Below are 13,274 nucleotides of genomic sequence, written 5' to 3'. Positions count from 1 at the left end.
ATGTTGGTGTGCAACCTCATTCTGTGGATGAAAAATTAGGTGCAGATTTCCATCTGTGTCACTGGTGAAGAGGAAATACAGTGAGTGCTGGACGGAGCAGTGAGTGACAACAACCCCGACCACATCAAAGAGTATTGTTTGTGGTGGAAACACTAAGCAGACCTAGGGTCTAGGTACCATGTCTAAGGGGTTACTTTTGGTTCCAAAGGTACCATACTGAAAGTGTCTGGTGGAAACAGGGCTATTGTGTCACAGCGCCCTCAAGTGTGGCTGTAATAAGCATTGTGACAACCAACCCCGGTCTCCCCTAATTATTATTATTATTTTTTTCACTGTAATGTTTATTGAATTCAAATATGAAAGCCTAAACTACACTTACACTTTAAAAAGATGCTTAAAACGCAACAATGATAATAATAGTGACCATAGTTACATCCTGCGTTTGTGCATTTCAATTTGTGATATTGTTTATGTGACTTTAGCAGAGTTGGAGGTGGTGCTTTTTGTCTAAGGCTGATATTCTTTGTCCTCCACCAGCTGCACTCCTAATGGTCTACAACAAATAAAGCGTGCACACAGACAGACAGACAGACAGACAGCAGCATTAGCTCGGTGGTGTGTCCGCCGCTGCATTCATAGGCTGCAGCCTGCTGTGGTCATGAGGCGGTCTGAAGGAGTCTGGAGTCAAATTCCTGAACACGTAGGAGCTCCTCGCGCTGCTCCAACACGACGCACGACTGACGCAGGGGCGCAGCGAATAACGGATTACTGATCAACTCATCGATGAGACACAGATTTATATTTATTACTTCTACAACTAACCTACAGCTCATTATCGGATGTTTTTCTATTTTTTCCCCAAACAAGAAACATCACATGAAGATCTTTCTCACTTGGACCGTCTGTTCACGCGCTGCTGGAGCCACTTGTTCACCGCAGAGGAGACATATAACCATCTCAAGTATCAATACTTGTGTCAGGAAATGTTTGGTACAGACAAAGGAGCGCGTGTAAAAAGCCGGGTTCACACGTCAGTCCGAAGCGGTGGAAAAAAATAACAGCCTGGGTTCACTTTTCCACAGCGGAAATGAGCTCAGTCCCATAGCCTGGCTCCGCTTCTTCTGAAACATGGTCGCTCCAACTCCATATAGAGCTGCCGGGATCTGACACTCTCTGACTTCTGCCCGCAGACAGCTTGTTGTGGATGGAAAGATGTTTGCTGGACTGATGGGGTTGGAGTGTCACAGTAACTCTCTGCTTCACCACCGCCAAGTCATGGAAGGTAAAGACACATCTATTTTAATGTTAAACTATTGACTGCTGTTTCTCAGTCATCAGTGGGGACCATGATGGTGATGAAGACTATTTCACCAAGAGCTCAATCACACTACTTTACTTACTCAGATATAATGATCAGGGGAGAGAATAAGGGGTATGTGTGGTGATGAGAAAATAAAGAGGCAGAAATCAAAACAGCAACAGTAGAGGGTGCAGTGGGCAGAAAGTGTGTATCCAAAGCCAGACCTGCTCTCTGCACTGTGATGTTTAGTGTCACTGAATAAACTGACTGAAGGAGACTCTGTGTGTTGAGTCCTTCTGTTTCCACTGCTGAGTCTGCTATATGAACTCTTTGCAACATTCAGGTCAGAGAGGTCAGAGCCTCCCTACCTCTCAGTGGTGATGAGTGCAAAGTGACTAAATACTTGTGAAAGATTTTTTCCCCTCTGAATATGTGGAGACATGTGATGCTACGCCCTTGTTTATTATCTGTCTCGCATATTTGCATACAGAGTTGTCAGTGACATATTTGTGGTTCTGTTAGGATGCATTATTGCGTCTTCATTCAAGTCTGGGCAAACTGAAACTCTACAATAAGGTTTTAAGTTTGAGTTTAGAACTGAACAGAAGCAGAGTTTAAAAAACACACATGATTATATGTCGTAGAAATATAAAATATATCTATATACACACACGCACCCATACATTCATAGTCATACAAACACATTTACAAATACATCCATACACTTACATACAGGGGCGGAGTATCAGACAATGGGCCTCTGGACACAGGTATGCAAAAATGTGGGGGGTTTTTGCACCTCTTTGTGGTTGTAATGCATCTTTTTGTGGTTTTGTGTCTCTTTGTGGTTGTTTTGTGTGTCTTTGCAGTTCCTTTGCATCACTTTGTGGTCATTTTGAATCTCTTCCTGTTCAGCACGTGTTAATCTGAGGGACATTTTGCAGATGCGGGCAGGGGGCGGCCCTTACACTTTGGGCCTCTGCCAGGCACAGGCCCATCCAGTAATGTGTCCATGCTTACATAAAACCATGTGTACATTTTGAAATGTTATAAAATGTCAATACAAAACAGTGTAAACAGCTGGTGAGAGTAACTGTTGATCTGTTGACTCAGAGTCTATTGAATGTGTGCGACACTTCAGTATCTGAATGAAAAGACCTGCCTTTTTACACACTTTCACATATTGCTGACATTTTAAATAAATCCACATATCAGATTTTCAAGTCATAGGGAGCATCAGATAATAAGGCCATCTCAAAGGAAAATGACTCATTCAGTTTAGTGGATGGAGGTGACAAAATGTCAGTTAGTTGAACAACATTAGCATTTTCCCCGCACTATAAACAAATTAAATAGTATTTTAGGTACAGCGGCAACAATTAGACAATTAATCGATAAGTTGATGGACAGAAAATTATTCCGCAACGCTTTTGATCATCCAATAATTGTATTTTTTATTGTCTTTTAGCAAAAATCCTGAACATTTGTGGGTTTAATGTTTCTCAATTGTGAGAATTGATGCTTTTCTTTGCCATACATGATGCTAAACTGACAAGTTTAGATTTTTGGACTGTTGATTAGATAAAACAAACCAGTTAAAGTCCTCACTTTGGGCTCTGGGAGCTTACACAGAGAATTTTTCACTCCATTCTTACATTTTATTGACAAAACGGCAATCGATTAATTGCGAAAATAATTAGCAGATTAATTAATAATGAAAATAATTGTTAGTTGCGGTCCTAATTTTAGTTTATTTGGAGTGTATTCAGTCACTGGCTGCTGCATGTTCACACCACTGAGCTCAACCATACTCAGCTGGTTTATGATCCCCGTGTGACCATACAGGAAGTGAGGAAAGTCTCAGCGGAGCAGAGGTTCAAATCTGGATTGTCACACATTATAGTTCAGTTTCCCGTCAGCCATTATGGGCATTTTCCCATATAGATTTACTTCTAGGTCACCATTTTTCATATTTATGGTCAAACGGGGAAAAAACCACACTTCTCAACACTCATCTGTGACTTTCACTTCCCCATTTTTGTTGCTGTGGTCGGTCACAAGTGACGAGGTGTTGCACATCTGCCAAGCAGTGCTGCTTCTCAGGAGGCTGCTGACATGCAGATCAGCTGGTGTGTGTATGTGTGTGTGTATGTCTGAGGGTGCTGAGCTTGTTCCTCAAACGTTTGTGTTTTTACGAGATCCTCTGCATTCCTCCGCTCTCTGGCCGAAGCACTTTCAGCAGCCAATGGGATGCGGTGTTTAACCTAAGGGCTCTGAGGAGGGCCTGTTTCATCTGCAAAGGTAAATAATCGGGCCTCTTCTGGCTGAGACGCTTCGCTTTCCCACACTCTTCAACATTACCAATGAGTTGCAGTGAGAAAGCTGCTGTTGTTGCAGTGGGATCACTCGCCGCTCGGCGTTGGACCACTTTAGGTCTCCCTTTGCTTATTTGCCGTTTGTGCAGGAATTCCTGGCGAACTGTTTTAGCACAAAGCCTGGCAGGAAGCAACAAATGACATACCTCTGAAGGGCTTCAACCAAGAAGTGGATGCCCCCCAACACACACTCACACACACAATGGGCCCTGAGGCATTTCCTTCCCCTTTACAGAGAAGAGCTGTCTTTGTGTAATCGAAGCATGACGAGGATACAGTAACACTTTCTATCAGCGAGTCCTTCCCCTTTCAACTCCTGAGCTCTTTGACTCTCTGGAGTGGGCTCCATGTTATATCTTGGCCACACCAGATGGCAGACGGTTGTGTTTGGTACCTACAGAGAGTGTAGAGTTTCTTAAATTGGTTATGGAACAGTGGCCACGTCTGCAAAGAAACACTAATGGAGCTGTATGTAACCTGAGCTTTGGTGCGGTGGTCCCAGTGGACAGGAGGTCCTACACACACATACATACACAGCCTGGGTACAATGGGAACACCCCTCTGTTACTCTCACTATGAGTCCTGCCTTCCCATTAGTCTACCACCAGGACTCTCCCTTAAGTGGAGTCTTTTTGTGTCTCTTCCTCTCCAGTCACATGAGAGGGTTTAGGAGTGACATCACTGGAGGTTATGGGGGGTTGAGCAGGAGGCTGTGGTTGCTTTGTCGTGGTCATGGTTTGTTTGATATCCTGCATTCCTGTCTTGACATACAGCTCTGAATTTGAATTTAAAAAAAGATATGGTGTCCTCATAGATACAGATGTGTTTGATTGTTACTGATGTATTATTGTGTCATTAATCTTTTTAAAGAAAAAGTGTAGCAGGATTTTACAATGACAGTAGTATGAATGCCCCCAGTGTTTTCAGCACAAAAGTCTATGTGTCAGTGTGTCTCTGTGTGTCTTGTGTGTGTGTGTGTGTGTGTGAGTGTGTGTGTGTGGGAAGAAAAAATTGAGAGCCAGAAGTGAAAAAGAGAGCGGCGCAGCTGTACACAAAGGGGCTGTTGATTCCCAACATTTCAGCCTGTCTCCGTCTCTGAATCCTACACATTACATGTATTAATCGTGTGGAGCTGCAGCAGGTGTCCAGCTCTGAACACAAACCGGTCTTTATCACGCTCCTCCACTTTTCAGACCAAATACTGTTTACACTGATGTTTTACAACTTCTCATTGCTTGGGTTGGCTGTCAGCAGTGGTTTGCAAACTGTTTCTGTCACAGACTTAACCCCCATATGAACCTATAACATTTTATTTATCCTGTAACATTATTAGGGAAATTTGGGACATAATGAAGAACATGAACTCAGTGGTGCTGCCAAGGGGTGGCCAGGCAGGGGGCACCACCCTGATACAATCGCTGGCCCCCCTCGTGAAAATAATGGAAAACAACTGGAGGCCTTTGTGCATGGTGTTTTTAATCTTGAACGGGCTTGTTCCCAGTAAACTTAAAGCTATGTATTTGTCGTTATGAGAAAAACAACAACCAGTCTATCTGAAGAACAATGAATGGACACATGACGTGAATATAGACACATAACACTAAAACAGGATTGTTGTGGAACAGTAGAACCACAGGCACAGTTTGCGTTGGTGCAGGGGGCTCACTGAACCCCCTGGTGACCATAGCCAAAAGTTCATAAAGGGATTTAAATCTATTAATAGCTAGTATTTCATTTATTTTTTTTTATTTCATTTAACCTTTACTTGACCAGGAAGTCCCATTGAGATTGAAAATGATGCCCTTAAATTCATCAGTGGATATAAGTGTTTCTAATTTTCAATCGTTTTGAAGTTGTTCCATGTCCAAGGTGCATAACAGGAGAATGCAGTTTTCCCCAGATCCTGGGGTACATTAAAAGCAACCACTTGGAGGAGCTTAGCTGGTAACTACCAGAGCTGACACACATGGGCAGGAAGTTTGCCCAATATTGCTTTATAGATAAAGGTATACCAGTGCTGTTGTCTGCAAGTGGTCAGTGACGTCCAACCCACCAAATCATAAAGAATGCACTGATGAGTAAGTGGCTTTGCATTTGTAAAAACGTAGAGAATCATGGTACACTGACTCAAGGCTACGTAAAATGGAGGAGGTTGCATGCATACACAGTATTTCACTGAAATTAATCACAGACAGAAAAGTAGCTTCCACAAGTTTTTTCCTAGCACTTAAATTAAAACAAGATTTCCTTCTAAAACAAAAACCATCTTTATTTAAAGCTTCCTAACTAGAGTAGCAATATGTGCATTAAATGAAAGCTTGTCATCTATCCATATACCCAGGTACTTGTATGAGGACATACAAGTAGTTACAAGAATCAGGTTTCAGTGGATTTACCGTAGCAGGCAGCTAACAACAACAATAACTGTTTTCAAAATGGGAAAATGGATGAATAATCACACAAGACATTCACTGTCAGATTTATATTTATGGATTTATTTTACAGACTCGGAAAAGACACTGCAGTTTAATACCGGATTACAAAGCTTCTGAAAGGGATACGATCGCACCTGCGCCTTCATCGGACCGGCACAATGGCTAACACACTAGTCTATGCACATTGGATAATTAGTGACATTAACTGTAAAATAAGACACCAAAGTATATCAGCATTATTATCATATTGACATAGGGCCACCTCAAGATGTTCAGTGGCCCCATCTGGCCACCCCTTGAAAAAATTCTGGGAGCTCCACTGCATGAACTGCATGCTTTTTTACTCCTATCTACTTTGTAAATGTCAAATGCAATTTAAATTTGTGTCTGCTTGATTAGCTTTATTAGTTTTTTCCTGACTTCCCTTATCACAATTCTGTCCATCTTATATTTAAATTTGCACTAATATCTAATAACGAAGATTATAATAACTACTTCTACATTTGTGAAAGGAGTCGTCCCAAAGAGAATTATCACCTAGACTCAATTCTCACCGCTCTCCTCCGCCTTGTTTTCAGCAACAAAAAGCTCTGATGACACCACTGTACACCATTTTCTCATCACCAAACAACAGCCAGACACAGTTAGCAACAAGCTGCTGATCACAAAGAAGCTTTCAGTTGCTAAATAGCCAGATGTTTCCTTAAAGAGTTGGTAGAAATCAGACAAGAGCTAAAAGAGATTAATGAAGAAGACACCAACATAGCTCTTAATGAATGCTAATGTTGCTCTGTATCTGCTGGATGTGTAGGTTTGTTAATATTGTAGTTATATCAGCTTTCTTGTTGACACAGTCATATGTCAGTGTTGTGTTTGAAGCTTGTTCCATTGCCCCAAGTGGCTTTTGTAGGATGTGTTTGCTTTGAGGCTTCCTTTTCTTTTCTTCCCACTCAGAGATCTGTCCGACCTCAATTAAATGCATGAAACGTCCTGCAAAAATAGAGCTTGTCCTCTTGTTGTCTCAATGAATATTTCTGACAGCAATTCTGTTTGTTTTTTGTTCCAACATGAATCAGATTCATTCAGCTTTACTTCCACTCTGCCTCTGCAGCACGGCCTGCCTGACAGTGCGAGAACCTCTGGTTTAGGGCAACATGGCTGTGTTTTCAAAAATAAACCGATTCGAATGTAACTTCAGGAAGTATTGTTCATGTAGCCCACTCCTCCACTGAGAGGCGTGTCTCAGCTCAAAATGACTGTGTGGCTTTGGTATTTCCCAACAGCTGGAGCAGAACTCTGGGAAATGTCACACATCTGCCAAAGTTGTTTTTCATCCAGTTAGCGCTGCTAGCTTTAAGGGCAGAGGGGTGGGAAAAGTTGCTTTGGTTATATCCCATTCACAATACTTATAATATGAAGTTTTACATTCTTGTTTAAGTGGCACATTTACAACACATACTCCATGATAGCATAGTTAATCATGCCAGTTCTATGAGTTCACTCTTTATCTTCCTAATGACCTTGTTGTCCAGCTTAATGGTTAATCTCTGCATCGACAGGTGGCAGAGCATCAGGGACAGCTGGCAGCTCCGCTCGTAAGAGGCTCCACCGAAGACCAGGGTACATGAGAGGAGAGCAGTCCAGACTACAGACTACTCATGGGCAGGAGGAGGAGGAGGAAGAAGAGGAGGAGGAAGGGAGGACCAATTGCATTCGGAATGGAAAATCTGGACGTCACAGTGACATCACCGAGGGAACCAGCGCTCAGAGGATGAGTCATTCACCTGCTGTCAAAGTGTCCTTAATGACTCAGCAAAGGCCTGATAAACTTACATGTAGCACCTGGAAGAGTAACAGTTTTGACTCCCCTGTTACTCGTCCTCGTCCCCCTGTGGACTGCAGTAGCATTAATGGTACATCCAGCCTCCGGGGTCCATGTTCTCCACCCCAGAATGAACTCAGGTTAACCTCAAGCCCAGCCCCCAGGCCCTCACCGGAGGACTCCTTTAACTCCAGCTTCAGTTTCATCCAACAGTCTCTCAAGTCCAGCCAGAGGACGGACACAACCACTTCCACACCAACCCGGGAACCAGAACCACTGAATCAGTCGACTAAAGCACCTAGTTCACCTAAAACCAGACCAGCAACCTTACCCATTACGCACAACATCTCGAAACAGTCAACTCCCATCCAATCACCACCCTCCTCCACCCCAAGCAGCCAGGCAAAGAGAGAGGAGCTGTCATTGGGCGGGGGGTTTTGGCGGGACTGTCTGTGGGGTGACAGGGAGGTTATGCCTGACCTGCCTGACTGTGACTCTCAATCTCTGGACATAGAGATCACCTCCTCACTGTCAGTGGACTCAGACACTGCGTCCGCCTCTTCTGTCACCTCCGGCTACGAGAGCGCCACGCCTGCTTCCGACCAAGGCTGGGACAACCTGGTGAAGAAGTACGAGGGTGTGCTGCAAGACTGCCTCCAGAACAACCGCACGCACACCAAGGTGAGAATGATTGACTCCTGATGTGAGGATGGGATGCAGGGCTGTTGTCATAAGTGCCTTTATTGAATTACATATTTTTCCTCTTACCTGTAGTGCTGTTGATCAATGAGGATTGTTTTAGTGCTGAAGTTGCATAGTGCTGGAGATTTCGGCCATGGAGATGCCTTCTATTAAATATAATTTAACGAGGTGGCACTCAGCTTGTGGTGCTCTAAGCGTCAAAGAAAAACATTTGAAAAACTCAACAGCAATGTGTCTTTCCAGAAATCATGACTCGGTTACTCAAGATAATCCACAGACCTTGTTGTGAGCAGTTTCATGTAGGAACTATTTTCTTTCTACTGAACTACACCTGCCAGCCGTATCACCATGCAGAAGGAAGCGTACATCTACTCATGGATGAGAGGCTCGTGCTTGTGACAGTATGAGATGTAAACATAAATGGCGTCCTCCTCGGCTGCGCTGTAACATCAGCTAGCTCAGTGGTGCTAGGTGAGCTAGCAGTAGATGCACTCCTCCTCCTGTGTAGTGACACAGCTGGCAGGTGTAGTTCAGTAGAAAGAAAATAGTGTCTACATGAAACTGCTCACACCAAGGTTTGTGGATTATCTTAAGTAACCAAGTCATGATTTCTGGAAAGAGACATTGCTGTTGAGGTTTTCAAGTGTCTTTTTTGGTGCTTTGAGCACCACAAGCCGAGTGCCATCTAGTTCCATTATATTGGAGAGAAGGCAGACATCTCTACAGCCGATATCTCCAACACTCAGCAACTCACATCAAAACAACCTAGACTGATAAACAGCACTACAGGCAAGAGGAAAAATACGTATTTTTGATTTTGGGGTGAACTGTCCCTTTAAATTGTCTGTGGCAGACAAATTTAAAAACATTTAGTTTGGTAGACTAATGATGACGAGGTTTTAAACATGCCCAGTCCTCCACTTGCTGACCCAGCAGGCTATCACTTTGACATGATGGTCATTGCACCCAGACTTTTCTTTTTTTGGCCTGTGGCGACTGTGTAAAGAGCATCGTCCTCTGGACTGTTAAGTAATCCGTTTTGTCTTGTGTCTATTGTGTCTCCCTTCTCAGATTGAGTCCATGATGTTGAAGCTGCAGAGGCTCCAGCAGAAAGCCATTTTGGATGATGACTATGACGCAGGTGAACTAAGACTTTGAGTTGATCCGTTGCTTCAATAAGTAGGTCATTGCAGCTGCTACGCACTGTAGTTGTGAATGGACTGTAGAGAGCTTACCTTGAACTAACTTTACTTTCTGTCCCCCAGTTGCCTTTATTGGATCTCTTGCTAACTGAATTAGATGTGGATCACACTGAGATTTTTGATAAATCACGTGAGCCTCACATTAACTGGAGCTGAAGAAATGCTTTGTTGTTTACTCACTCTGACATACATTTCCCATCAAACCTACTGGAGAGTTTTACTGAAACTCCCCAGTGACTGTCATGTGAGCTCTTCACATAGTGTCTGTTTCTAGGAGATTAGCACAGATGATACCTCTTGCTTTGATATTTAGTTTTAAAATCGAGTTGACACTGACCTTAGTAGTGGTTTTTCTGTATTGTAAGATGAAGAGTTAAACATGCTCACCACATCTGATCCATCAGCCAAGTAAAACTAAAAATTGGACATTGTGAAACAAGCAACAGAGAGCAGGCAAAGCTGAAACAAACTCCACATTTATTTACAAGGAAAACCAGGGGCTTTTGGGGCTGTGTGAGCACTAATTCAGATTAATTTTAAAGACAGCATGGGAAAGAACCAGGGAGTCCTCAAACCCAACAAATTTAATCTGGACTTTATTTTGAATCTGTCTCCAGAAGAAAGAGAATATTTTTCTAGCTGGCCTGAGGAAAGTTTATTTTCAAAGGAGGACTTCAATCTGACCCATTTCTTGGAAACCTGTGACAGAAATAAATACCAACATCTGCTCTAGACCTTGAACTATTTAAGCGGAGTGGTTATTTGGGTCAGTGTGTCTTGTCAGGTTTTCTGTTTGACTTTTGATACTGTGCATCACAAACCTCTCTGACTTTTTCCAGGGAAGGTTTTTTTTTCACCCGTTAACTTGCTGTTGCTGTTTTTCTGTCAGCAGGATGCATGAAAAACAGCCTTCCATTAAATGTTCTTTACAAGAAATAACAGTTGATTAGATTTTCTTGCTGATGACGGTTTAGATGTTTTACCCTGAGATAGTTATCATCTTTAAAATTAGCCCTTAACCCAGCAGAAGGGTTATGGTGTTTACGATATCCAGAAATGAAGGATTCTTAAGATTTAAATGACAGGAATTATGTCTTCTTGGAAACAGCAAGCTGAGAATTGTTGAGTATTGACAGAAGTTTGTTTTCCAAGTGCCTTCTAGTTAGGGTATAATTTGGTAATTGAATAAATGTGTGCGCAGACATGTTATTTCAGTAAATGTAGGCTACAAAGATCTCTGCAGTCACAACAAGTTTCTACATTGACTGTCTGACTTGAATCTAGTTGCTAAAAACATTTAAGCAAATATTATTGCGTGTAATTCAGTGTGTGTGTGTGTGTGTGTGTGTGTGTGTGTTTCCAGCTGAGCGTTTTGGGAAAAAGCTGGAGGAGCTGTGCAGGGAACGAGGCGCTCTGAAGTTGGGTCTACCCTCCACACAGCCCAGCGTGGCTCAGTTCCTGGAGCGGCTCAGACAGGTGGTGCACAGCGCCCTCCAGAGGGCAAACTGCAGTCAGTGCAGGTCAGTCACAACACAACAATGATGCATTATTAGTTTACACACTACACTATACTCTGCTGAGGTCACACCCTGCTGGAAATGAACATCATGTTCTGATGTTAATGTCGTGCTAATGTATGATATTATATTGTCAATATTAATATCAGTAATTGGAAGCTACTGTTTTGATAGTGAAGGATAATTTTTCTCCCATACTGGCATATGGGGAATTTAATTTTTAGGTTAATAGCTGTATTTTAGGTTTCTACTAGAACATGTTTAGATGCTTTAAAAGTCCAGTGTGTAGGATTTAGGGGGGTATATTGGCAGATATGAAATATAATATAATAAGTATGTTTTCTTCAGTGTCTAATCACCTGAAAATAAAATGTGTTTTCTCTACCTTAAAATGAGCCATTTATATCTACATAGGGAGCAGGCCCATGTTCATGGAGATCCCCATGTTGCACTGCTATGTTTCTACAGTAGCCCAGAACGAACAAACCAAACACTGGCTCTAGATAGGGCCATTCGATTTTTTGTGTTAGCCACCATAGTTTGCAGCCCCTTTGCAATGAGAGCGTTGAAGAAACAGAATAACAGAATAACGTGAAACTGCTTTTTTGCTGTATTTAATTGTTTTAAATCCCCTGCTCTGTTTGTTCTGGAGAGGAAGAGATCTCCATGGACAATGCGGTAAGATCGATAAAAACCTCCTGAACAATGAAAATTGAAGGAATTCTGACTGGGAGAAGTTTCAGCTGGTTGTAATTTGCAATTGTCACTGCTCGCTGCCACAAAATCCCCCTAAATCTTACACACTGGACTTGTAGTGTTCCAGTAACACTATATTTTCCTCATACTGTCTGTGCTGGAACACCTGTATTCACACTGTCTGAAATGCTCTGTTTTAAGCCCCCATTCCAAAAAAGCTGCTCTGATTGGTCAACGTTTTCGGGTCTGCACCACCTTTGCATCTGAGAAATAATATATCGGAGATTAGCAGCACTTTCTACCATGAAAGATCACCAGTAAAAACTTCTAAACACAACCAGCCATGTTTCAGCAGGAACATGAGCCAAAATCAACGAGAAATGAACAACATCAGTAACCAAGATTTCATTTCCCTCACATTAGCATGTAGCTACATGTAGCAGTGTTGGCTACATTATGTAAACATCTGCAAAAAAAGATTCCTTTTTCATTTCCAATTTATTTTTATGACAGTACTTATCCATTTAGACAACAGCATTGTTTATTCCAATAACCTTATAATGTTAATCACAATCTAATACTATTACATGGTTATTAGCAATAGCATAATGTTGCTATACATCCCAACTGGCTTTGTATTATTGAAGTCAACAGGTGTTTCAGTGCTTGGTGAAATCTGCATTTTGACAGCTGTATGTGGTTAAATTGAGTTAACAGCTTTGTCCCGTGATAATGATAATGATCATCTTCCATCATGATGCTGTAGGACAGAGCAGTTAGAGAGGGGTGTCAAAAATAACTCTTTCAACAGGAAGGTAGTCAGGTGGGGCCTCTCCAGAGGGTATCCTGAACAAATGCAACCGAAAGCTCATGCAACAAAGCTGTGTTTGTCACACATCCCTGCATCTCAGAGTTTTTATAATGCTAAAACTCAGGAAAAAATATGCCTCCAAAGATTCAAGGTCACCTCTGTTATGAAGTCAGTCACTCCATTTCAGTGAATTGGAGAAAGTGCACTAAGAAATTGGTTAAAACAAGCTTTAAAGGGCCAGTGTGTAATATTTGGCATGGTTTACTGTCAATCTGAATCTGAATCTGAATATTCTACCCATTAATATGTTTATATAAGTGTATAATCGCTATAAAATAAAATTTGTTTGGTTTTCGTAGCCTTATAATTATGCTTTTATATATATATATAGCAAGGGCCTTGCTTTAGAGAGGT

At 42.1% G+C, this 13,274-nt stretch overlaps 1 protein-coding gene across 2 annotated transcripts in view; it reads left to right on the top strand.

Annotated features, from left to right (window-relative positions):
* Positions 1–663: 663 nt before the first annotated feature.
* Positions 664–13,274, top strand: part of disc1 (DISC1 scaffold protein) — a 55,846-nt gene continuing 43,235 nt past the window's right edge. The window contains exons 1-4 of one of the 2 annotated variants that reach the window (XM_050071455.1): positions 664–1,282; positions 7,670–8,613; positions 9,706–9,775; positions 11,200–11,356. In XM_050071455.1, the coding sequence (XP_049927412.1) occupies positions 1,213–1,282; positions 7,670–8,613; positions 9,706–9,775; positions 11,200–11,356 (1,241 nt within the window). In that variant the 5' untranslated portion in view covers positions 664–1,212. The remainder of the gene's footprint in view (positions 1,283–7,669; positions 8,614–9,705; positions 9,776–11,199; positions 11,357–13,274) is intronic. The other variant, XM_050071456.1, reaches the window with a different exon arrangement.

Source organism: Epinephelus moara, chromosome 19 (genome assembly GCF_006386435.1).
Source record: "Epinephelus moara isolate mb chromosome 19, YSFRI_EMoa_1.0, whole genome shotgun sequence".
In the NCBI taxonomy this organism is placed as follows: domain Eukaryota; kingdom Metazoa; phylum Chordata; class Actinopteri; order Perciformes; family Serranidae; genus Epinephelus; species Epinephelus moara.
This window is presented reverse-complemented; position numbering and strand designations above follow the sequence as displayed.